At 41.3% G+C, this 27270-nt stretch overlaps 2 protein-coding genes across 3 annotated transcripts; both read left to right on the forward strand.

Annotated features, from left to right (window-relative positions):
* The first annotated feature begins 345 nt into the window (after positions 1–345).
* LOC134102073 (cytochrome P450 2J2-like) lies at positions 346–26762 on the forward strand. Its single transcript, XM_062556054.1, has 9 exons — positions 346–549; positions 1260–1422; positions 1539–1688; positions 2053–2213; positions 4270–4446; positions 5032–5173; positions 5454–5641; positions 6103–6244; positions 26071–26762. Exons 1-9 carry the CDS (start codon positions 367–369, stop codon positions 26244–26246), a joined length of 1482 nt encoding a protein of 493 aa, XP_062412038.1. The 5' UTR covers positions 346–366; the 3' UTR covers positions 26247–26762.
* On the forward strand, positions 8687–14309 carry LOC134102072 (uncharacterized). Of its 2 annotated transcripts, none has more exons than XM_062556052.1 (13): positions 8687–9136; positions 9285–9653; positions 9923–10024; positions 10158–10390; positions 10512–10690; positions 10776–10872; positions 10957–11301; positions 11399–11516; positions 12513–12604; positions 12697–12811; positions 13238–13510; positions 13607–13804; positions 13890–14309. In XM_062556052.1, the coding sequence occupies exons 1-13, from the start codon at positions 8824–8826 to the stop codon at positions 14075–14077; spliced, it is 2622 nt and encodes an 873-aa protein (XP_062412036.1). In that variant the 5' UTR covers positions 8687–8823; the 3' UTR covers positions 14078–14309. The 2 variants fall into 2 exon arrangements, with proteins under 2 accessions (XP_062412036.1, XP_062412037.1); XM_062556053.1 differs by having other exon boundaries at positions 13628–13804.
* Positions 26763–27270: the final 508 nt, after the last annotated feature.

Here is a 27270-nt window from a genome sequence, read left to right on the forward strand (position 1 = left end):
CAATTCATCATTATTTTTAAAGACAAAATAATGGATGCATATCTTTGTTTCATGAATTTGTCCTATAAGATCAAATAAAGAAAATAATTCGTATCCACATATCAACCAGTATGTTCTTTCAAACAAGATGACACGATGATACCTGAGTGGATGATATATTGCTATTTAATCAGAGTTATTTCCTCAGGAAAGTAATACATGCTGTAACCTGTATGGTTCCCTCTTGTGCTCTGGCCAGGTTGCAGCCTTCACGCCCTCTGATGTCAGAAGATCTATAAAAGCCACAGGTAGCTCGCTTGCCCTGCCCTGCCCTATGCTCTGCTCTCAGACCTTGGGCAATGCAGGCAGATTTGAGAGGTTAGCAACATGTTTCGTATTTTAGAATTGATTGGCATCAAGAGCTGCTTGCTCTTTCTCTTCCTCGTCTTGCTGGTGTACTACATCAGAACCAGACCACCGAAGAATTTCCCCCCTGGGCCATGGGCATTACCCTTTATTGGAGACTGGCATCACATGGACTTCAGCAGAGTCCATCTCCAGTTTGCTGAGGTAAGTCATTCATATCAAGTTCAAGGCCAAGTTCATTGTCAATTCACTGTACAGGGCTTCTACTACAGTACGCAGCCTGAAGAATCACAACCCTGTTATTCCCAGTTCCTGATTTTGGCAGAAATGGCAAGAGCTACTGTATAATAAAAAAGACTAGTTATAACTACTTAATAACTGATAAAAGTTAGGAGTATGGCGTACGTGTGCACATGTTTTTGCATGCATGGGTGCCAATCTCTGTTTGTGAAGGGTGTGTGTGTCTCTCTCTCTCTCTCTCTCTCTCTCTGTGTGTGTGTGTGTGTGTGTGTGTGTGTGTGTGTGTGTGTGTGTGTGTGTGTGTGTGTGTGTGTGTGTCAATATCTTTGCGTATGTGAATGTATAATTACAAGTCATGGTATTTGAACTCAGGCCAGTCATGCTGATCTGGTTCTAACCTACCTACTGCTTGGGGGGGCAACACAGCAAAGCTCGAGTTGCATCAGCCAACAGCCAGAGACGGGCAGTATTTCAGATACATGTATTTAAAATAAGTACTTCAAATAGAAAATAATATTTAGTACCGTACATATTTGATGCTGTGACTAAATTATGAATTTATTTAAATCACATGTAAACCTTTTTATGAATCTAACCTTCATTTTAGATACCCAATTCTGTCTCCGAATACGGTCTTGTATTTGGATACATTTGGTTTATTATGTCTTTTACAGTTTGCTGAAAAATATGGCCGCATTTTCAGTGTTCAATTTTTTGGACCAAGGGCTGTTGTTCTCAATGGAAACAAGTTAGTGAGACAAGCATTTGTCCACCAAGGAGAAGACTTCCTTGACCGGCCATACTTGCCAATGTCTGCTGATGTTATAGGAGACAAAGGTGATCACCAATGTGTCTGTGTATGCTAATGTCATAATAACAACATAATAACGGAAATAATTGTTGTGTTACAATTCTGTTATTGTGATGATTTGTGTCTGATGCTCTCCGCTTAGGGCTTATTATGTCTAATGGGTATGCTTGGAAGGAACAGAGAAAGTTTGCTCTTCACACCCTGAAGAAATTTGGATTTGGCAACAGAAGCCTTGAGCCCTCTATTCTTCAAGAATGCAGACATCTAAATGAAGCAATCGCTAATGAGCAAGGTAATAGCACAGGATATATTATAAACCCAGCACTCGCAGTTGAAGAGCCTCAAGTTCTGTGTTATCTTTATCAGATACCACTGTTGAGCCTTCTGGAGGTGTTGTGGGCCTAATTCAAGGAAACATATGAAGGAAAGTCTGCTTTATAACCCCAGTAGAATATGAAGGCTGTTCTATTGGCGATGTTTTGTTGGTGATTTGTCATTTGTTAGTGATCTTGGTTTTTAGGTCTGGTTGTTGATTGGCTGCTGCTGTGTGAAATCCCATGCCTATAAAACTAGGAGTTTAACATCTCTCCTGTGTATATAAAATTAATTTGGTGAAATCAGTCTGTTCTCTGTATTGGTTCTCCTTTGGTTGCCAGGTAAAGCCTTTGACCCCCACTGGCTAATTAACAACGCTGTGTCCAACATCATCTGCATGCTGGTGTTTGGGGAGCGCTTTGAGTACTCCAATGATGACTTCCAGTCTCTCCTGAAGACCATCAACGAGATCTTCCTCCTACAGGGAGGACCCTGGCCCCAGGTGACCTCCTCACACTCCCACTTCAGTATTGAGAAACATGGAACATGGACAGCTGATACTGTCGTTAATGTTGGCGCGGCCATATTTTCCTAGCCTGGTCATACCAAACCCTCGTATTAATATCGTACAGGTAATGGTTAAGGGAAATGAAAATTGAGCGGAAGCTTACGGAGGGCTATGCCAGGCTAATATTTTCCATGTAGGGATGAACTAATACACATATTGTACGCAGAGGCAATAAACCCAATCTTCTCACGCATCTGAGTGGGCCGGAAAGAGAGCTTTGTTTTGGCTTTTTTGCATAAATACCAACCACTATGTATGTATGTATGTATGTATATGGGTGGTTGACGTTTTAGGCCGAAAAAAAGTTTTTGAAAAAAAATTCAGATATTATGCATGGAAATCACTTAGTTATGTTGTACTGACTCTCCCATTCCCAAAATATGTATGATCTTTTAGAATTTGTATTGGAATTCATATTTATTCACTAATGTCTTGTGTTAGTGACTAAAATGATCATATGGTGTGACATGAAAGTTATTGTGTGTAAAACTATGATGGGGTATATATTCTTTATGTGAGTCAGTGTATCATAATCTTCTATCTTTACTTCATCAAGATCTAGCATTTCCTTGTGGAAATGTATTATATTTTACAGTATATTTATTCATCAATACACAAAGTAAGGCATTTGTACCTAATCTTTCAATAAACTTCATATTAATTTGGACATATCTTGATACAAAAGAAATGAAATGCATACAATGTTTGCTGACCCTATTTCCTATCTGTTACATTCAGATTTGTATGATTTAGACTCCGAAAGCCTTTTTATTTTCATAATTTCTTGATGTTTCTTGACGTCACACCAAATGATATGGTGTCACACCATATGATAAATTACACCAAATAACAATCTGTTAACGCAAAAATGTGAATATATGCATTTCACAAACAATAAATCACAGTTTAAGACAAATATATCACATAAAGGATCACTGTTAAAAACTCAGACCTTTGTAAAACAGAATTCCACCAGATATTGTACAGCACTTGGGTAATAGGTGCCACATATTAAATAATAAATGTTAACAAAATGTTAAATATGTTAACATATGTATAACACTAAACTATTAATTAAATATATGTTTGAAAAAAACATTATTTATGTAGGAAAATACAGATTATATCATATAGTGTGACAAATAAATCATATGGTGTGACAGCAAAACCCCATCACACCATATGATATGGGGTCACTCCATATGAGGTTTCATGCACTTAGCAGATCAATGAGTCTTGAGGCTACATGCTAGGACCAAAATCATATGCTCACTTTAACATGGTAACATAGATGTAAAGGTAATTTTGACCAAAAAAATATTTACTTTTGAAATTTTCCTGAAAAATGGGTCACACCAGAAGACAGCGAAAAGTGGAACTGAGATAGGAGTGCTGGAAATACTTGATTTATTGAAAGAAATATGAGAGATAACTCAACACATAAACTTTCAATGTCCTTCTGAGAAGTTATTATACTTCCTGAATGAGGAAGGACCCCATATCCCTAAAGGTCTCCACACAATTGCACATTTAAAAAACATAATTTAGGGTCACACCATATGATATTGATTTTTGGGACAAAATGTTTTTGTTTATGGCTTGTTCAAAAATATTATGCCTGGACTTTAAACACTACAGACTTACAAGTAGACATCTTTAGTATTCATTGTATTTAAGTAATAGGAAAATATATTAATTAGATTTTTTTTAATTCAAAATCAAACTTTATGAAATGGGCTCGGGACAGTCACGCCATATGAGCTTTTCCTGGTTTGGCTGAAAATTTTGAGAAATAGGAATATGACTGGCATGAATGGTCCATATGTTCATATAAAGCAGGTTTTTCTGAACAATATAACCACATTTATTTGCAGATTAGACATTTCTTTACTTCAGTTTGACACTCTGGACCAAAAAAAGGCCATGTCATGTCAACCACCCATATATGTATGATTGTTAACAGCTATGCTTTGTCCTTGTGCCTTTGTAGTTGTACAACATGTTTCCATGGATAATGCGCAGAGTGCCTGGCCCACACAGGAAACTAATTACGCTTTTGAATGGAGTGATTGCCTTTGTCAGGCAAAAGATAGAGGACCATAGAGTGGACCTTGACCCTTCAAACCTTCGGGACTACATTGATTGTTTCCTTGACGAAATGGAAAAGGTAAATTGAATAATTCCAGTAATTGCTACTATATGTTAAAAGGTTACCTCGAGTTACTACAACTAAGGTAGCCAGGCAGCTACAGTGCTACACTCATGAACATGGGGGCTCCTGAACATGCCCTAGCTGTAGTCGTCTGGCGTCTGCTATTCCAACAAGTAGTCAGATTATACTGTTAGATTTAGTATCAGCATGGAGTCATCTCAACAATCACTGAGAGTTACACGGTTACCTGCAACATGTCTGGTTTTATAAGATCCATCTACCTCACACAGTTTAAATCATCTTTCACACACATTTCACCCAGAACACTAAACCATCTCTCTTTCACACACTTCAGCTAGAACATTAAACTCTTTCGCACACACACTTCACCCAGAACATTAATCTCTCTTTCACACACACCATTTTCATTCCCCCATTGGTCCGTAACACACTCATTCTATGTACTTGATAACCATCTTCTCCTCTTCCACATATCACTATCTCTCTTTTCCACTCGCTCTCCTTTTCTTTCTCTAAATGTCTTGTTCTCTCTCTCTCTCTCTGTGCTTGCCCCCCCTGCTGCTCTCTCTCTCCCTCTAGTGGAAGGATGACGAAGCAGCAGGCTATGATAAGGAGAACTTGTGCTACTGCACACTGGACCTGTTTGTAGCAGGCACCGAGACCACATCCACCACCTTGTACTGGGGGCTCCTGTACATGATCAAGTACCCGGAGATACAGCGTGAGCATTTGCCATTCAACATTTATGCATATTGAAAAGCAATACACGTTACAAATGGGATTTTTTTTTATTTGTATATTTTTTATTTTATGTGTGGATATCAAAACACGCATGCAAATCAAGAAATAATTGTTGATCACCATTTACAATATTTTTTAAACAAATGTAACCCCATACTTTATTACCATAAAAGAGAGCTGCTCTGCTCAGATTTAAGTGAACAGCTCAAATTCGTAAAACATAGTAAATTACATTTTGTTTTCTGTTGCTTTGCTTTCAGGGAAGGTTCAAGAAGAGCTAGACCGAGTGGTTGGATCTTCACGACAGCCCTCCTTGGCCGACAGGGAGAACTTGCCTTACACTGACGCTGTGCTCCACGAGACCCAGAGGTTTGGGAACGTCCTGCCTTTAAATCTGCCCAGAAGTGCCACCAAAGACGTTCAAGTTGGCCACTTCAGCATTCCCAAGGTGATTTTGACAAGTTGTACTGTATTCGGAAAGGGTAAAAGTAGACACTTTCCATACTCAAGTAGAAGTACAGATGCATCTGTAAAAAGGACTCCCCAAACCCAGTAAGAGTGAGGGGCACAGAGGCATGATGACAGATGAGATGCAAATGACCTGCAATTGTAAAGCACACCGTGTGCCAATGTCCATTAAAAGTAATTGATATCTTCCCTAAAGACTTTTGAAGAGAGTTTTGAAAATGTAAGGAGTAGAAAGTACTGATATCTCAGAAAATGTAGGGGACTGAAGTTGAAAAATAAATATTATCTCTGTATTTGAAATGGTGTGTCCTGCCAAATGACATTTGTCAGCATTGTCTTTAGAGGGGAGATTTATCATGAATACCGTGATTAGATAAATAGCTAAACTGTTTTGAATTAAATTGAATTGAATTGTCATGAACTTTCGCATTGGTTCCTCAGGGCACGATGATGGTGGGCAGCTTGACCTCTGTCATGTTTGATGAGACGGAATGGGAGACGCCTCACACCTTCAACCCAGAACACTTCCTGGATGCAGAGGGGAAGTTCAGGAGGAGGGAGGCCTTCGTCCCTTTCTCTATAGGTGTGTGTTGAATGTGTCAGAAATGGTGTTAAACTTGACCTTGTAATGAGACACATGGGGTCATGATACTGTTAGATATGTTAAAGAGGAACAATGCAGGATTGGCGATTTCATCTCTGGTTTCGGTTTCGTTGTTCGTTTTCGCTCGTTTTATGCTTGCATTTTCTCTGCAGAGCTTCCCCGACAGCTTTAGTGTGTATATTTATACATGTATAGGCTATATTTAAATATATAAATTGCAAGCGTGGTTCTTCGTCTCAGACTTCCAGATGTAAACAAAGAGCGATCGTCTCCTGCAGAAAGTTGCATAGGGTCTCTTTAAAGCTGCAGTTGGCAGAAGTGCAAGATTGAGTAGGCTGGGTGAACCCTGCCTGAACTTCCGGGGATTTTAATTTCGCCCGGCAGCTCACTGGAAACCAGCAGATCTATTTTTGCTGTTTACTGCCACAACCTTTTGCTTCAATCAAACGGCCATACTCAAGTCCTGGCACACCATTGGCCGCCGGTGACGCGCCGAAAAGGAAACTGCAAGGACGCAAAGTGCAGTAGAAACAAAGCGCAGCTTCGCCAGACTAATGTTCAATCTTAAAAGATTGAGTTTAGTTTGGTGAAAACCAGACTAAAGATTGAGGGGACTTGAATATTGAATATACAACTCTCACGCCCCTCCCCCACTATCACCAAGCACCCTCCCATTTAGCTTGTGCTTGTTGGTGACTGGTTGCAACACGGTCTCACACTCAACTCGTCGAACGAGGACGCATGGTCAAGCCCCCTGGCGTCTAGATCGGAAGCCGAGGGCGCCCCCCTGCGTTCATTTGCAACGCGAAGGGCTGCCATAGGCATGAATGTAAATCCTTTGGCGTCAAATGTAGAAGCAAGAAGGCAACGGAAAATTCTCGGGCAAAACCATCCAGAAAACCCGCGATATCATAACATTTGCTGTTTCCGGTTTCTTCTATGAAATAAAAAAGTTACATTTTGGCATTGCATGTAAAAAGAGCTCTCGCATCAATATTGATAACGACGTCATTATATTTTAAGTAAAGTGTACTGCATGAATATGTATGTTAGCCTATTTGTATTTGTTTATTGCTTAAGCAGGCCAGTCCCAAACAAATAACGTTTGACTTTGCTAAAATGCAGTTGGAACAACATTAAGTTAAATCCTTCTGAATATCACCTGATTTCTTTTTGATATTATTATTATTTTTTTATGACATTCTGGAAAGTGATGTATTATCATCCTATAGGTGGCGGTAATACGCTAAATGGAGTCTAATCCGCCATAAAACAACGAAGAAGAAGAAGAAGTGGTGTTTTTAAAGCCATATCTAAATATACGTGTATTTTCAATTACGTTTCTATTTTTCATGTTTTTTGAAAGGATAAAAAATATGAAATAAAAAATATGAACACTATACTTTTTTATTGTAATTTATTTTGGCGCGATTTCGTGCACCACGTCACTATTTGTGCGACGATCCCAGGAGGCACCATTGCTTTTTCGCGACTTCAGGTAAGCAGGTCCAGGGAAAGAAAAGATAAATTATTAAGCATTTACACGTCACAAATGATGAAGTTATGGCCAAAAACATATGTTGTCGTGTTTGTTGATTTTCATCCCATTGTAAGATCTGTTTTTGAAAAGAGAATGACATGATATATCTGTTAGTTGCATGAAAAAAGCAAATGCACATATGTAGGATGCATCAAAGTGGCTAGCCAGAGCCTCTGCTAGCTTGCCAGATTTGCCAACTTTGTTGCTCAGAGCTCTATTTGACTTATTGGTATACATTTAGACAATCATGTACTTTTGGCATTGGCAGGTATTTGTGACAAGTGACACACACTCCTGCAAAATGTGTCCAGGGCTAAAGTGTTGTTGTTGTTTACAGAATTTGTGTAAATAAATCAAGAGTATCACCTAAGAAATGTATTTGATCTCTCAGGCTAAATATTTCACTGAGATTGCTGCCAATATATCCAGGCATACAGAATATGAGCCCATTGTACTGTACATTGTACTATACAGGCCTAATATTTATTAAAAATCACACTCAGACATCCCCACCTCATTCTAAAATATAAGCAAACAAGATGACTATGTTGTCTTTCTCCCTCTCAGCAGATTCCTGATCTACTTCTGCAGCATTTGGACAAACAAGGCACCATTAAAAAGGCACTTTTAAGAGCCATTCTCTCTCTCACACACACTCTCTCTCTCTCTCACTGTCTCTCTCTTTCACACACAAACTCACACTCTCTCTCTCTCTTGCTCTATCTCTCTCCCTCATCCCCTCTTTCTTTTGCCATCTCTCTCTCTCTCACACACACACACACAAAACACACACTAAAAAAAAAAAAAAAAAAAATCTGTTTTGCATCTTATTCCCTCTCCCTTTTGCCACCTCTCTCTCTCTCTCTCTCTCCCCCCCTCTCTCTCTCTCTCTCTCTCTCTGTCTTGCCCTTTTGCATATCTCTCTCTCCCTCATTCTTCACCTTTTTGCTATCTCTCTCTCTCTCTTTATTGTGTTGTTCTGTTTGTTATTCAGTGTTTAGTGTGTCCTCCAGCAATAATGAGTGACACAGAGTTGGAAGAATTAAAAAAAAAAGTCACTGATCTCATTGATGAGGAAGATCTGCTGATGCCATCCTCACCGGAGCCAGCCCCATCCACCAGCCAGCCCGTCAAGTGGGTTAAGAGGGACAGTGATGGCAACATCATCTTTGACAGGCCCAGGTCCTCTCGCAGACCACCTAGTGAGAGGGCTGGTGGTCAAAGTCAACATCGTCATCGAGCCCATGCCAGGGCCACAGAAAGCACCAGTGCAGATGCTGCCACAGAAAGCACCAGTGCAGAGGCTGACTGGTTGGGTAGTGATACCACTGGTATGATCTTTTATGGTTTCCATCGGTGCAACACTATGTTAAATGATTATTTCTAGGAATAGAATGTGATTTCAGTACCAGTTTTGGCCACAAACTTACGTACTGTTCCTTTAAATATTTAATTAATTTAAATATTTAATTTTAACAGAGTCCTTCCTGCAAGAGTTGCAGCAATCAGTGGCCACCATGGAGGAAGAACCAACACCACAAGCTGCATCATGTCATTGGGGCGCTCGGAAGGCCCTGCATTTTGATTGGTGGGTCAAAGAGAGGCCCCAGTTCCTGAATGCTGTGCTGGCAGCACAGCATGGTGGAAGGCAAGTCTGCCAACATTGTGGACGTGAGGATGCTATCATTCGGTGTCGTGATTGCCGACCACGTCCATTCTTCTGTTCACAATGCGATGTCCACAGACACAGTGTGGATGTCCTCCACAACAGGGACACAACTGTGTCTGGCTACTTCCAGCCTCTACCTCCCACAGAGTGTCTATCGGAGGGGACTATTACTCAGTGTGGTAAGTTGTCAATTTGTCTGATTGGCATATTCCTTATCCTATAATTGGCCTATTCCTTATCCTAGATACAAGATCAATGATGAGGTGTTGGTGTGTGGTCTTGCTTCCCAGGCCTTCTTTGCTCTCCATGGCTGAGATTTAAGCCTTTCTGGAGCTGTGTCTTGATTTTTGTTGCTGGCTTTAACAACAATACCAATGTTATACTATTTGGTAATAGTATTTAATACTATTTAATAATATTTGATAACATGTTTCTTTTGTTCTTTCAGTGCGTCTTGTACCTCTCGAGATGCCCAAGACCATTTGTGGTTGTGCTTTGGGATCCCAGAGTGTTCACCCTGGGAAATCTGTAGCTGTGGTCACAATGAATGGTAAGAATTAGGTTCATTCTAAGGAATGATGCAGCTGCTGCATCCTTGTAACATTAAAGGCAGTATTACTGGTAGTGATTCTGCTGGATATTATGTTTGTTTGGTTTTTTATTTAGTGTATTTGCTTTTCAAGGCCGATATGATCTCAGTTTGCCTGAAATGAAGTGTGCAGAGTGCAATGCCTCATGGATTGCTGAAGTGGGTGACTTGGTCAGGAGTGACTACTGGCCGGCTACAGAGCATTTTGCAACTGTATATGCAATGGATGTGTTCTCCTCCTATGAAGACATGAAGATGGCGGCTCCAGGCCTTTCTTGCCAGGCATTCCTAAGGATGATAGACCAACGAACGATCCGCTTCGGCCGTGTAGGTGTTGTACTGACAATAGAGATATGAATACTCCATGTACGTATTTGTACATCTAAATGAACAGAACTCTTTTTTTACACATCTCATTTTCCTTTTATTTGTCCTCGTTTTGAAACAGAGTGGCAAGGTCATAGCGGATAGCTTCCGCAGGAGCTTTTTGGAGTGGGAGGCGGTCCAATTTGAGGTGGACGGCCTGTGCAAGGAGGACCATTTTGCTTGCACTGCTTGCACTCCCGAGATGCTTGCCATCTGTGTTGATGGGAACCGTAAGCATTATCGGTTTAAGAGTGCAGCAAGGTACTTAATATGTTTGTATTTAACTCTTTAAACATTTATTATGAACGAGAATAGTTTGAATGATCTGTTCTTGTGTTGTATTAAGAACCGAGGAACAAACCCCGATATTTGGGGATGCGTTCATCGCCCTAGATGAGGAGGTGCAACGTTTTGTGGAGGCTGTTCGCTCTATGGCCCACCATGTAAGCTTGCATAACTATTTCATCAAAGTTGTATAACCATAGTGGACATTTTTTTGTTTTTATGTGAGCTATTTTATGTTATAGGTCCCTGGAAGTGGTTTTTGTGGGGGACAGTGGACAGCAGCGAGGGAGACCTCACGCAGGTCTAACAGCAAAGTGGATGAGGAGGGCCTTGAGCTGGCAGTTTGCAGGCACGGGGTCCTTCTACATGCCCTGAACATGTTCAGAGGGGAGATTTTCGCGTACCCTATGTACTTGCAGAATAAGCTTGCATGTAAATCTCCAAAGTTTTTTGCGATGGATGTGTGCTGCAAATACTGGCCATATTTGCAAAAGGTGGCAGAGAAATGTCCGGAGCTGCAGCACCTCCTCAATATGAAGCCTTTTTTATCAGTGTTCCACGCTAAAGCCCATGACTTAAAATGTGAGGTGAGGAAAACTATTGTCTTTCACTTAACAAATTAATATGATATTTTGGAAGATGTGTATATTTATTGTCTTTGTCTCTGTGTCTCTTCTATTTTAGGTCAAATGGAGTGGGGCCTACCAGGAAGGGGCCGGATCAACACTTGGGGAGGAGGTTGAGCAATGTAATGCCTTCCTCTCCAGGATTGCAGTGACAACGAAACACATGTCAAAAGCTGGTAAGACAACCACACACTACTACACTACTTATATTGAAACAGCAAACAAGAAGATGGCTGTAGCAAATGTAAATCTCAAACCATCATCCTGTTAACAAAAGATCCTTACTACTGAGAGCTTTGAACATTTGTATAGTCATGTGATGCTATACCAACTGTTATGAAATTAAAGTTACTGTATCTGTTGAACAGGAGACCAAGACAGACTACGGTTAGAAAAAAAACAGTTTTATTTACAGTGATGTGCATCAAGGGGAAGCATCATGCTTCACATAAAGATGCACCATTAAAGGGGAACACCGGCACGTCCCAACCTGCATTTGAGTGGTAGCGGTGGTCGAATACTATCAGCTGCGAAAAAATTAGCCACGACGGTGCTACCTGAACGGAATTGTAGCGGTTTTAGCGAGGCAGCAAAATAGCAGAACCATGTGGGCAAGCTGTTAATGTTGCTTTCATGTTAGCTACTTGCCCACATCACTACACTATTTTGCTGCGTCGCTAAAACCGCTATAATTCCGTTCAGGTACCACCGTGTCGGTTCATTTTTGGCAGCTGATAGTATTCAACCACCGCTACCACTGTACCTGTAACTTTATGTTGGGACATGCCAGCATTCTCCTTTAACTCTAACTAGACTAGGAAATAGCCTGGCTATAAATATAGTAAGAGGTTGATGGAAGGTGGCATTGGTCATCCCAGCTGACATGGCCCGCACTGAATCAGACCATGGTTAGTGGTTAGACCATTGTGCAAGCACTGAAACAACCTAATGACCAAATATTTTATCTTAACAAATGACAAATCTTCCATCCTCAGCATATGACTGAAAATAAGACATACATTCTGATTCGTCTCTCACAACCTACTCTCCTTCCCCACTTTCCTGGCCCACCAAGTCTCCTCTGTGCCAGTTTTTAAGTAAAAGTAAAGACTGCATGTGAGTGACATACTGCTGTACAACACAGTAGATGATTATTCTTATGTCATCTACAGGACGTACAGATACACTTACGCTGATGGCCATGCGGTGGAATCAGCAGAAGCTCAATAACTTGGCTACTGCACTTGCTGGCCGATATCAGAAGGTATAGATGTGAGTAATTGTTATGTTGTAAATGCCTTACATTCTATGTCTTAATATTTTCTCTTTTTTTCTGTTGTATTTTGTTATTTGAAGGCCACTAAAGCATTGGAAATCCATGTTCAGGACCTGGAGGTCATGAAAAGACAACTATCAGTGACACAGGTTGAAGTTGCGGGCTGGGTCACTGATATAAAAGAGTGGGCAGAAGGTGAGTAAATTGGAAATGGACTGCATTTACTGTATATTGCGCTTTTGTACAAGCACTCAAAGTGCTTTAACAAACAATGTATGCCTCACATTCACCCATTCACATACACACACCCTAATGATGGTAGGCTGCCATGCAAGGCGCCAGCCTGCTCACCGGGAGCAATTTGAAGTTAAGTGTCTTGCTCAAGTATATTTTGATGGGGTCAGGCGAAGCGGGGCTCAAACCTGCAACCCTACCGTTACTGAATAGCACCTCTACAACCTACCGAGTGTTGCATTATAAATCTGTTAATTCTATTGAATTGTAGATGGGATCAAAATTTCAACCTAATTGGTCTTGATAAGTCTTACATTTAAGTTGTTAAAACCAGCAGAAACCCTGATATATGTGTGTACATTGTTTCATTATTCTCCCAACTCTCAGCAACAACGTCTCATTTGGATGTTGATCTCCATGCTGTGGCAAGTAGGATCGAGGGGCTGGTGGCGAGTATAAAGCGGAGATCCCAGCGACTTTACAGAGACCATGATGGCTGCAAAAGTCGGGCCCGCTTTCGACGGAAAATAAGAGAGGAGAAAGCCATTCTCAAGACTGTGGTTGAAGTGTACAACACCATGGTCCCAGACGGGGAAAAAATTGAATTTGACAGTGTGCTTGACACTGAGACAGTCTGGCCATGGCATCTTTTGCATGGTGGTATGTACACAAATGTGTTGACTATTTCATGATGCACATAGTGGCATAAAACCAAGTATGCCTTACCCTAGACCTCAGAAGTTATTTGAATGATAGTCTTAAGTAACTGTTTTCCAGATTCGGTAGACATGAAAACAAAGAGGAAGGCATTTGATCTGGCGATGGCCATCAGCAGACTTGAGGAAGAGCGGAACATCGTTGCAAAAGAAATGCAGAAACACTGGCAGTCTCTCTCCACCCAGACAGACATATTGAAACAACTCTCTTGCTCCCTTTCCACAGATTCCTGGAGAAGTAAGTGTAGTTATACATTGCAATGTTAGATTGTTCATTGTAATGAGTGGTTTCTGATTTTTTCTTTGTTTTATACCCATTTAAGGTGGCCTATCAGGGCTGGGTGAAGAGGCAATGAAGGGGCTCCATAGCGTTCTCCTGAAAAAGACGAGGAAACTCATGGGCATGATGGAGCATGCAAGGCACTGCTACGCCAAAGTCCTACAAGGGGCCAATCTAGACATTACTGAAGACTCGGATGATTTTGACAGTGATGGTGAACTGTCAGAGTGAACCCTGATTGCTTTGCCCCATAATCCACTCACTCACCAGAAGAGTCAGTCTTTTGGCTTCTGTCCCATGTGGTGAACATTATTAGAATTTTTAGAATTCTCAGTTGAAAATATTTGGGAAAATCTATAGGGCTACTGTATATATATACTATATACTGTACACTGTTTGATATTTGTTTTTCAGTATTGCTCACATGCTTTTTGTGTATTTTTAGTTATAGAAACTGATTAGACAAGCGCTTTAAGATTTCTGTGTGTTAGTGCATGCATGCTTATCGTGCATATTTAAACTTGTCACCAGTTACACAAACTGATTACACAGAAGTGCTTTAAGGTGTGTGTGTGTGTGTGTGTGTGTGTGTGTGTGTGTGTGCGCGTGTGCGTGTGCGTGTGCGTGTGCGTGTGCGTGTGCGTGTGCGTGTGTTTGTTATCATGACATATTTGTGTGAGCTCTAAGGTAAGATGAAAGCTTATAATGCTTTGAGTAGTGTTACATTTAACAAAAGGTGGGAGGCATTTTACTTTTTTTTGTAATGTTTGATTTGTAATGTTTTGACACAAAGAAAATCAAAAGGATATTCATATTTGAAATCCTTTTAATCACACATTGACATGACCCATACATTTCATGTTGACATGTTTCTCTTCTTTACCTTCTTTATATCCCTGTTTGATGACCCTTTTTCTCCTATATTCATGACAATTCACTGACCTGATGTGGAAAAGGATTTCTCATGTCTCATCTTTCATCCAACTCATTGTTTTTGTATTTGGGACACAGTCTTTGTTTCAATTGACACCTTGGAACACTTTCAGGGATGGTAATAAAGTGTGATATACCAAAGGAAATTTGCTGTTTTCTTTTCATACTGACGGATTACTCAACACGCACTGCTGTCTTTACTCTGGGTGGTATGAAACTTTAAGAATATACTATGCTGATACTTTGGAATGCTTATTGTGATCAAGTTGTCATTCCTTAACAACCCACAGCCCACATGTTGACATTACTTGATTGATTTGTTAACTTGATAAAATTCTAAAGAACATACATGTGTGTATCAGGATAAATACATACGTACATATTTGGTTAAATATTTGGGTACTTTATACAACACTGAACTAGTCATAATTCAAAACATGCATGTATACATCACTATCAGTTACAAGGATATTTTAATGGTTTGAGAATGCTTTAAGTATTGGTCTTTAGGCAATATCCTACTAGACTATACTGTTGCGGGTTGCTTGAGCCCATTGTCCTGTGCCACTCACCCACTGTCCCACGCCACTCATCTACTATCCCATGTATTATCCTCTACATTCATCTACTGTCCTGAGATCTACGGTACCCCCCGCCCTCGAACCCCATACACATAATTCTCCCCCTCCTTCACTGTCCCACTACCTTTTCAACCCTGGCATCATCTATGCCCACCTTAGGAATCCCCGTTCCACACATACACTTACAAACACACACAGTCACACATACACACATAAAGGTTCCATCAGCATTATCCCAGGTAGTTGGGTTGGCCCCTTGTGCCATGGGTCTGTCCAAGGTTTCTTCCTTACACAAAGGAGTTTTTCCTTGCTCCAGTTGGTCTTTACAATAGTAATCATATTAATATGACAAATAAACTTCCTTGAATCCTTGAGTACTGTCCTGCGCCACTTAGTAGGCTACTGTCCTGTGACACCTGGCAACTATAACAAACCTAACCCTGAAAAACCCTAATTCTAAACCTAAGACATGGTATGAGTGGTACAGGACAGTGCACAAGACAGGAGGCCAGTGGTGTGAGGCACCAGAAACATTACAGTACAGTCACAGTAGGCACTGTTTGTCACATGATACATGGATGAGTACCATGGGAGAGTCTGTGAGGGACACAAGACCCCTGGTGCATGACAGTGCACAGGACTATATGCAGGTGGCAAGACAGTTTATGTGTGATACGGGACAGGAAAAAGTGGTTGGCAACTGAGCAGTGCTTTTACTCAACTAAAGATCAGTGAGAAGCCAGTTGGGAGGGTCACATTTCCAATACCTGGGAGTACATATAGCTGATGACGTTGTGGTCAAAACATATTCTGTGCAGACAAGTAGGTGGCTCACTGCGGTTTTATTTACGATACCGGGGCACCAGCCAATATACAGCACACAGCTGTAAAGTGTGCTATCTAACAAGTCCATCAGCTTGGAGGTTAGAATTTCCTCATATGCCCCAGAATACATCCCTGCTGAAAAAAAACAGCAAGAAACCAGCTTATGCTTGTAGCTGGTTTTAGCTGGTTTTCTTCCAGCTATTGCTGGTCTTTGCTGGTGTAGCTGGTTAGGCCACCAGCTAGACATGCTGGCGTGACCATCTGAGGAAGCTGGTCGTGCTGGTGTAACCAGCCTGTCGTTTGGGATACAACTGGTTTAAGATGGTCATGCTGGTGACCAGCCTGTCAAGCTTGACAAAGATGGTCAAGCTGGTTTTCTAGAATGACCAACATAAGCTGGCATGACCAGTAAAAACCAGCAATATAGACCAGCAACACCAACTAAAATGACCAGCTTGAGGTGGTACGACAATCAAAACCAGCTGAATTACCACCATACGGTGGGTAAACCAACTGAAGGTATGTTTTCGCAAGAGTTTTGCTGGTCAACCATCTTAGGGTGGTCAAACAAGCTGGTTAACAAGCTGGTCAACCAGCAAACCACCTTTAGCTGGTCAGGCTGTTTTTTTCAGCAGGGATATCCCATGTTAAACATGCTCCAGACCCCTTTGCCCCTCCCTAAGGTTCCATCCAGGTCGAGCCATATGATTACCTGTCTGGACTTACTCCAACAGCACAGTCTATTATCTATTTCCCACATTCCTAACCATATATGGCTTGGTTGGTTGGTTGTCTTTATCCTCAGGATGGGTGTTATACAAGGCATGGATTTAGTGTCTTATTCTTCCCTCATTCATTTTTTAGGACAATATTTCCTACAATGTGGGTGGTTAATATCCAGCACACAGTAAAGACTTCCTGTGTTAGCTAAGGAAATTCTGTGCATCCATCCTTGTGCCTTGAAGCTGTTGGGAGGTCCTCACAGGTAGCGTCACTTAGTATGGGACTATGCAGTGCTCAGATGCTTTCAACTGAATTCAACATCAGATCACCTTTTGCTAATCTGCTTTGAATGTCAACAAAATGGGTGGTGGGCTAATGGAAACAACTAAAGATCAGTGGGAATACAGTTGAGGGGGCCACCTGTCCAATACCTGGGAGTACACCTTGCTGATGACCTAACATAGACGGTTAATATCCAGCACACAGTAAGGACTTCCTGTGTCATGTGAGGAAATTCGGTGTCAGCATACATGTTGAAGCCTTCAAGCTGTTGGGAGGTCATGGCAGGTAGCATCATCACTTGGTATGGGACTATGACTGCAGTGCCACTGTCAAAGAATAGTGCTTTCTGATGAACTCACCATCAGAGCACCTTTTGCTAACCTGCAGGTTATCAATAGGACAACCACCCTGGACCCATTACAATTTGCATAACACCCTAACAGATCCACAGACGCCATAGCCCACCCACTCTAATTCACCCTCACCCAGCTGGACACCAGACAAGTCAGAGATGATTTGGGATTGGTGCAACAGAAAACAATATCAAATTAAGAATGAACAAACAAGTGTTTATTTAATTGGTTCACCAGAGAAACAAACACATACAGAGAGAGAGAGAGAGAGAGAGAGAGAGAGAGAGAGAGAGAGAGAGAAGGCTAAGAGGCAAACTAAGAAGGTCATAGTGCTAAATGAGTTTGTGTTCAAAGTATGATAGGTGAGGTTGAGAGAGGTACACATACATAATCAAACATAACATAACATAATCCCAAAATTCTGAATCCCAGGAGATTAGGAAGAAATATTCCACAGATTGACAGTAGTTCTTGCTGATATATGCCAGTAAATGCAACAAAGTTAGGGACAGTGAGACGGACACACATATGAGCAAGTACAACTACCAACACATCTGTAAACAGTACATAATGAGAAGAATTGCAGTCGTATCCATGCAAATACACATAATAAACACATCCCATGAAAACAAACAAACCCCATATACCCTACAAATTCAAATACAGCAACACTCATCTTCATCCATACATACTGTACATATACATACAGTATATGCACAAACGCGTGCACACACACACACACACATTCACCCACGTACGTACGTGCATGCGCACACACACACACATACGCACACACACACACACACACACACACACAAACACACATTCACCCACGTACGTGCATGCGCACACACACATACGCACACACACACACACACACACACACACACACACACACACACACACGCTCAAACACACAAGCAATGTACAGTATTGGTCCTGCCACTGTCGAACAATTGAACTGGATTGGGAAAGAGAGAGAGAAGAGGAAGAGGAAGAAGAACAAAAGAATAATGTTTGTGCTCAGATCTTCCTCGATGATGAAACCAGGAATCTGAAGCAGCTGGCTCGCTCTGCTGCAGAGCCTCCGATGTTGGGGTGTGCATTTTGTGCCGTGGCTAAAATTGTTGTAAAATAAAGTTATGCATTAGTTATTGATTGCTTAATACTCTGCACATATTACATGATTACATCTACACCGAGTACACTTTTTTTTACTTCCCTCTTTTATTATGCCTCAAATTATATACCATGGTTATACTACATTACAGTGTAAACCATGCTGATTTACAGTATGAGTAAATAAAATAGAATCTTAAAAAAATGTGAACATTGTTATTCCTGTGGGGGATGTTGTAATTGAGAAACAGTAACACAGATACAGAAATGTCATACTTACTTGGTCTTACATGGGCAGCTGAGGATTCAGGATGGTCGGGGGAGCAGGACAGAGGGATTCTTCTTTGGTTTTAACTTGTCCTTGTCCCTTCTCCTCTTCTGGGGTTTCTGGTGTTGCTGAAGGTGCCTCGTCTGTGGCTGGAGTGGCTTGAGTGGCTGGAGTGGCTGCAGTGTCTGTAGCTGGAGTGGCTGCACTGTCTGTGGCTGGAGTGGCTGCACTGTCTGTGGCTGGAGTGGCTGCACTGTCTGTAGCTGGAGTGGCTGCACTGTCTGTGGCTGGAGTGGCTGCACTGTCTGTGGCTGGAGTGGCTGCAGTATCTGAAAGTACCTCGTCTGTGGCTGTAGTGGCCGAAGGTGCTGCAGTGTCTGTATCTGGGGTTGTATGAGTTGGAGTGCCCAAGGTGCTGCGTCTGTTGCTGTGGTTGCTGTTGCTGGGGTTGCTGTTGCTGGGGTTGCTGTTGCTGGGGTTGCTGTTGCTGGGGTTGTATGAGTTGGAGTGCCCAAGGTGCTGCGTCTGTTGCTGGGGTTGCTGTTGCTGGGGTTGTATGAGTTGGAGTGCCCAAGGTGCTGCGTCTGTTGCTGGGGTTGCTGTTGCTGGGGTTGCTGTTGCTGGGGTTGCTGTTGCTGGGGTTGCTGTTGCTGGGGTTGCAGTGGCTGGGGTTGCAGTGGCTGGGGTTGCTGTTGCTGGGGTTGCTGTTGCTGGGGTTGCTGTTGCTGGGGTTGCTGTTGCTGGGGTTGTATGAGTTGGAGTGCCCAAGGTGCTGCGTCTGTTGCTGTGGTTGCTGTTGCTGGGGTTGCTGTTGCTGGGGTTGCTGTTGCTGGGGTTGTATGAGTTGGAGTGCCCAAGGTGCTGCGTCTGTTGCTGGGGTTGCTGTTGCTGGGGTTGTATGAGTTGGAGTGCCCAAGGTGCTGCGTCTGTTGCTGGGGTTGCTGTTGCTGGGGTTGCTGTTGCTGGGGTTGCTGTTGCTGGGGTTGCAGTGGCTGGGGTTGCAGTGGCTGGGGTTGCTGTTGCTGGGGTTGCTGTTGCTGGGGTTGCTGTTGCTGGGGTTGCTGTTGCTGGGGTTGTATGAGTTGGAGTGCCCAAGGTGCTGCGTCTGTTGCTGGGGTTGCTGTTGCTGGGGTTGCTGTTGCTGGGGTTGCAGTGGCTGGGGTTGCTGTTGCTGGGGTTGCTGTGGCTGGGGTTGCAGTGGCTGGGGTTGCTGTGGCTGTATCTGAGGTTCCAACTTGAAGTTAATGCAAACTCAAAGCACACAATAACAGTGAATATGTAAAGGATAATAAACTCCACAACATTTGTATATCAAAAGGTTGTACAGCATTTGAGTCCAGTCAAGTTATTTTGAATAATATATTTACTTGTTTCAGATTTCTGAATCAAAGATGTTAACCCACTCTCACTCCCTCTATTTTGCTTAATTAATGCACGTTTGAGAAAGCAGTGTGACCATTACACTTTTTGGTATCCAAATGTTTTGAAGTTCATCCATTTAAGACTCATGTATAAAAGTATATTACCTTTTTGTTTCTGTAGTATCCGTTCATAACATATTTTCATTGTTGAAATATATTCAGCGACTTTTCCTGAAAGTGGCACATAGGTTATCACATCTGCCACCCACCTCCCAGTGGCCTTTTCACTCTTTCCCATAAACAATATGGGTGCATAGCCCAAGGCCTCAAGTTTCCGCACCTAAAGGATGATAAAAACACAAATGAGTATAAACTCCTATAACAAAAACACATATTAACTGAAATTGTAATTGATTACATGTAATTGTATGTAACATGTCTGCAATGTCATATAGGGAATTCATTTCAAAGAAAAGTATATGTTTATGCACATGTAAAATATGTAAATATATTGCAAACCGCATTACTAGTATAAAAATGCTTGGTTTAGGAAATATAGTAGGGTTTTTTGATGTGGTGGTTATTATTTGGGTATTCATTCACATTTTTCACTTCTCATCCTATTTCTCATCTTACTGAGTTAAATTCATATACTGTTTGGAGACCAGCCAGTCATGTCCCAAGTGAAAACTACTGTATTCAAAAAGCAGTAAAGGTTTGAGATTTGAGGCGTATTCATGACCCTGCAGCACTGTGCAGTGCTGCTTCAATCATGATGCATGCTGGTTAAAAATGTATCCAAAATGAGCTGGATGAGTGTGGTTATGTCTCAGCTGTCAATATCAAATGATCTTAAGTTGTCGTGAGAGCAAGAAGGCTGCTGAGCAGTTGCTCTCCAGGGTCAATGTATGAACCGTAGCAACAAGGTTAATTCAACAGAAACAGAGTTGCGTTGAATACTTTGTTGCTCACGCAGGCACAGTTGAGACTGTAGTCACTTGCTATTTGTTTTGCGTTTTTATCTGAGCGTGATTAATTGCATATAAACATGGGGATTACTTTCTTTTCGACTTTTCACTGTTATCAAGAAAACTGCTTGAAAAACCCAATGCTTTGAAAAATGCATATTTGAGATGGCTGTCTTGCTTAATGCAAGCTATGGTGAGGAACAATAAGATCATTTCATTGGGTAACACTTGCAGCATCTTAAGTTAACAAAACATCCCCTTCAAATCAGCCCATTCCCAACAAGTATGATGAGAAAAGGTGTAATTTTTGTCACAGGAGATTGCCTTGAGATTCCAACTAATAGGAATAGACGTTATGGGGTGGGATCCAGACGCTTGCAGTCACGTGAAACCAACTGCAAAGAACTGCTGTGAATCATCTGGCTTTAACCATATTTTGAGTTATGTATCTATGTTACAACATCTGATCTCGCACACTGCGTCTAACGAGCATGTACTGCACATAACCATGTATACTACAGTCGGCTTTCCCAAGTCAAACAAGCCTACTGACAGCCTGTCAGAGCTGAGGAGGACCTAAAAGAGATCTGAGTCATTATATGAACACAAAAAGACCTGAGCCTCTGTCCACTGAAACCATATGCTCATTTAAACATTTCTGACCCACTTCAGGTACATTCTTATTAATCAGTATGTGAGCCACTATCAGTATGTGATCAATCAGTATGTGAACTACTACATGCACTATGTACTTCACAAAACTAAAGCTTAAATTACTTACTGCCATTCTAACGGAGTTCACCACTCGGGCAGAATTGCGGTTTTTTTTGACATTTTGGCCCCACTCATGGTCCAGCTTCTCTTCTCTTTCTTTCGTGTTACTCTTAGAGAGACTGAAGAAGCAGGCATGGCAAGTCTTCCGGTTAGCCTGATTGGGGACTTGGCATGAGGGACAGGGCCTAAATTTTGGCTTCGTCATGGTTAAATCTACAACATAAAGCACACACACAAAACAGATTATGAAATTGAGAGACAATTCTTACAGTTAAGCAGGCTGACATAACTGTAGCTGTAGCTGTAATTTCCTGAATATAAGCAGCACATTTACCTCTGGTAAAAGTTTTATGCAAACAAAAAAAAACAAAAAACAAAAAGGTATTAACCTGACACATATTACAATAACCTCACCCATGTATTAACCTCAGTTTACTAGGTATTAAGTATAAGTATATATATACTTTTTTGATCCCATGAGGGACATTCATTCTCTGCATTTAAACCAATTTCACCGAATTAGTGAACACACACAGCACACAGTGAACACACAGTGAGGTGAATCACACACTAACCCAGAGCAGTGAGCTGCCTGCCCAACCAGCGGCACTCGTAACCAGTAGGCCATGGCTGCCCCACTTACTGATCATGATTTAATGATAAAGTAGAATGATGGGAAAAAAAAGATTTCACCCATCCACACGTTATCCTCACAAATAATAAAATTATGCAATATCTATGTGTTAACAATTGGTACACCAAACTGGGCATACCTCTCAGCTATGAGCACAGGTGGTGGAGAAAGAAGCCTACCTTCTTAAGACAGGAAAATCTTAAAATGCTGCATTACTGCATTCAACTAGGTATTGTGTCTATCAATTGTGATGTGTCAAACAATAAAAAAAAACCCTCAGGGTTCTTATAGATGACTAACTTTAGAACCTGGGAGTGAATCGACATACGTCTAAAACAGAGAAAAAGACAGAGACAGAAAGGTGTGGAGAAAGGCCAAGAGCTCTGTGGCTAACTGTACGTTCACACCGCAGCCGACTTGAGCTTCCAAAGATTCCAGAAGTCAAATCGGCTTCTGGAAATCCGTCAGCGTCGCGTTTTGGGCGTCTTGAGTGACTTGAGAAAGTTGAACGTGGCTCAACTTTATGGTAATGAGCTATGACGCGGTTCAGCGACCAAACGACCAGCAAGGAACATGATGGAACATAGAATGCTGCCACGTCAGAGCGGTCAAAGCATCCAAAGCTTCCCACGGCGTCCTTGGCAGGGCATCCATTCGCCAAGTCGCCGGAGGTGTGTACGTACAGTAAGAGAAACAGTGGTAAGAAAAAATTCTCTTTTCCAAGGAAGAAACTTTGGACAGATCTACGGCTCAAGAAGCCAACCCAGCTGCCTGAGGTCATGGGATGGGGGTGAGTGATGGGGTTCCTCTTGAGGATGGACATTGGTGATTGGCATAGTTGAAAACTACCATGCATCTCCAATAATAATGTCACTGCCAAATATGTACCATAATAGAGTCACACAAAAATTTTACAGGAACACAACGCTGATATTTAGCCACATTACAGTCACATTTGAGTTAAAGTCAACAAATGTGATTTTATGTTTAAGCCTAATCAATCCTACATTTGCATGCACAACTCAAATCTAAGGACTCACATGTGGCATTGACACTATCAAGGCAATTGTTATCAGAGAATGTAACTACTGTATGCTATTAGGAAACCCAGATCAGCATGATGCACTTACTTGGTTGGTGAGTTCACAAGAACTGAAACTCCAAAGAGAGTGAGAAAGAGAGAGTGAGAGAGAGATGGCAAAAGAAAGAGGGACTGGGGGAGAGAGATATGCAAAGAGGAAGAGAGAGAGAGTGTGAGTTTGTGTGTGAGAGATTGTAAAAAGGTGAGGGAATGAGGGAGAGAGAGATATGCAAAAGGGCAAGACAGAGAGAGAGAGAGAGGGGGGGGAGAGAGAGAGAGAGAGAGAGAGAGAGGTGGCAAAAGGGAGAGGGAATAAGATGCAAAACAGATTTTTTTTTTTTTTTTTTTTTAGTGTGTGTTTTGTGTGTGTGTGTGAGAGAGAGAGAGATGGCAAAAGAAAGAGGGGATGAGGGAGAGAGATAGAGCAAGAGAGAGAGAGTGTGAGTTTGTGTGTGAAAGAGAGAGACAGTGAGAGAGAGAGAGAGTGTGTGTGAGAGAGAGAATGGCTCTTAAAAGTGCCTTTTTAATGGTGCCTTGTTTGTCCAAATGCTGCAGAAGTAGATCAGGAATCTGCTGAGAGGGAGAAAGACAACATAGTCATCTTGTTTGCTTATATTTTAGAATGAGGTGGGGATGTCTGAGTGTGATTTTTAATAAATATTAGGCCTGTATAGTACAATGTACAGTACAATGGGCTCATATTCTGTATGCCTGGATATATTGGCAGCAATCTCAGTGAAATATTTAGCCTGAGAGATCAAATACATTTCTTAGGTGATACTCTTGATTTATTTACACAAATTCTGTAAACAACAACAACACTTTAGCCCTGGACACATTTTGCAGGAGTGTGTGTCACTTGTCACAAATACCTGCCAATGCCAAAAGTACATGATTGTCTAAATGTATACCAATAAGTCAAATAGAGCTCTGAGCAACAAAGTTGGCAAATCTGGCAAGCTAGCAGAGGCTCTGGCTAGCCACTTTGATGCATCCTACATATGTGCATTTGCTTTTTTCATGCAACTAACAGATATATCATGTCATTCTCTTTTCAAAAACAGATCTTACAATGGGATGAAAATCAACAAACACGACAACATATGTTTTTGGCCATAACTTCATCATTTGTGACGTGTAAATGCTTAATAATTTATCTTTTCTTTCCCTGGACCTGCTTACCTGAAGTCGCGAAAAAGCAATGGTGCCTCCTGGGATCGTCGCACAAATAGTGACGTGGTGCACGAAATCGCGCCAAAATAAATTACAATAAAAAAGTATAGTGTTCATATTTTTTATTTCATATTTTTTATCCTTTCAAAAAACATGAAAAATAGAAACGTAATTGAAAATACACGTATATTTAGATATGGCTTTAAAAACACCACTTCTTCTTCTTCTTCGTTGTTTTATGGCGGATTAGACTCCATTTAGCGTATTACCGCCACCTATAGGATGATAATACATCACTTTCCAGAATGTCATAAAAAAATAATAATAATATCAAAAAGAAATCAGGTGATATTCAGAAGGATTTAACTTAATGTTGTTCCAACTGCATTTTAGCAAAGTCAAACGTTATTTGTTTGGGACTGGCCTGCTTAAGCAATAAACAAATACAAATAGGCTAACATACATATTCATGCAGTACACTTTACTTAAAATATAATGACGTCGTTATCAATATTGATGCGAGAGCTCTTTTTACATGCAATGCCAAAATGTAACTTTTTTATTTCATAGAAGAAACCGGAAACAGCAAATGTTATGATATCGCGGGTTTTCTGGATGGTTTTGCCCGAGAATTTTCCGTTGCCTTCTTGCTTCTACATTTGACGCCAAAGGATTTACATTCATGCCTATGGCAGCCCTTCGCGTTGCAAATGAACGCAGGGGGGCGCCCTCGGCTTCCGATCTAGACGCCAGGGGGCTTGACCATGCGTCCTCGTTCGACGAGTTGAGTGTGAGACCGTGTTGGTGACTGTGCATGAACTGTGATTGCCAGTCAGATCTGCCAATGATCATACAGCCCTGCACTTATTGGACCAGAAGAACAGGGAGCGATGGATTTTTGCAAAACAAATAACAGGCTTTAGGTGGAGGTAGAAGCGGAAGTTTTTTCTAAAACCAGCTGATTTATATTATTTTGTCAGAGCATCCTGTCGGTTTCAGTGAATTTATTAAGTTAAAGTGCATTGCATTGCTACACAGTTGTTACATTAAAGTAAAGTTGCATAGTGCTCCTTTAAGTTGTTGTGTTGTTTTATTTTTCAGCATGTTTCTGTTAGTTGTTGACTGTGATTTGCTGTGTGCTTTTCTCAGGGAAGAGGGTGTGCCTGGGAGAGCAGCTGGCCAGGATGAACCTCTTCCTCTTCTTCGCCTCGCTGCTCCAGCGGTTCTCTTTCTCATTGCCAGGGGGAGTAAAACCCAACCTGGAGTTTCGACTTGGATTCACTCTCAGTCCTAAGCCTGTTCGTCTCTGTGCTGTTCCTCGCTGAGAGGCATAGGCTTTCTTTAAAATGCTGTGCTTCTCTTTAAAGCTGTCTGAGGAAGGGCAGTGTGTCCCGAAACGTCACACGTGGTGAATAAAAGAAAAAAGATTGGAGCTTTAGTGTGCGGACTTTTCTGTCCTTTTTTCTCTTTAAAGCTGACCTGTATTTTTATGAATCTAGATTGTAATTGAGTTGACTATACACATGGTGCTAGTGCTTGCAGATGCACAAACCAACTTTACTTTAGACAAGTGGCGTAATTCAGTGAAGCCTGAAGTGGTATGTTATTTATGTAATAAGATGAAACATGGAATGGGAATTCACACAATAAGGAAGGCGTCTGCTTGATAACCCCAGTGAAATGCTCCCAAAGGATATTCTGTTAGCAATGTTCTTTTAATGAAAGTTGCTCAGTTGGTGATTTTGTTCAGCATTAGGTGAGTTCATTAATTTAACTCTCTTGTGTATATCCAAACTATATCTTAAAATTGAGTTGCACATTGAATTACCTCTGTGTTTGAAATGTGCTATCTATCTATGGCTATGGCTATGGCTATGGCTATGGTTATTTAGCAGACGCCTTTGTCCAAAGCGAATCTATTCTCAATATCTATAAATTACATGAACATGAACATTATTTTAACATTGAAATGAATAGTTTATTAATAGTTTATAAAAAAGCATTAAGTAATGAAATTCCTTGTGCTCAAGTGTCCGTTCAACTACAGAAATAAATTAAAAAGGAAAATAAATAAATAGTTTATTTGCAATGTATGAGATAAATAAAACTCTGATATTACCATGGTTGAGATCTTTTCCATTTTGTCCTTTTTTCTTGTTTCGTGAGTGACATGGCAGTACGAAAATACTAACTTTAGTTGAACTAGCTGGTCCCTGTTATTGACAAATATTTGCCATACCAGATTGACTGAAAGCTCAAAGTAAAAGCCATCTTGGTTGTATTAGGTAGGCCTGGTTTTGTGCACTCACATGTGTATAGGGCCCAGGTGGGGGGGCCAATGAGCTCTCA

This window comes from Sardina pilchardus, chromosome 15, assembly GCF_963854185.1.
Source record: "Sardina pilchardus chromosome 15, fSarPil1.1, whole genome shotgun sequence".
Taxonomy (NCBI): Eukaryota; Metazoa; Chordata; class Actinopteri; order Clupeiformes; family Clupeidae; genus Sardina; species Sardina pilchardus.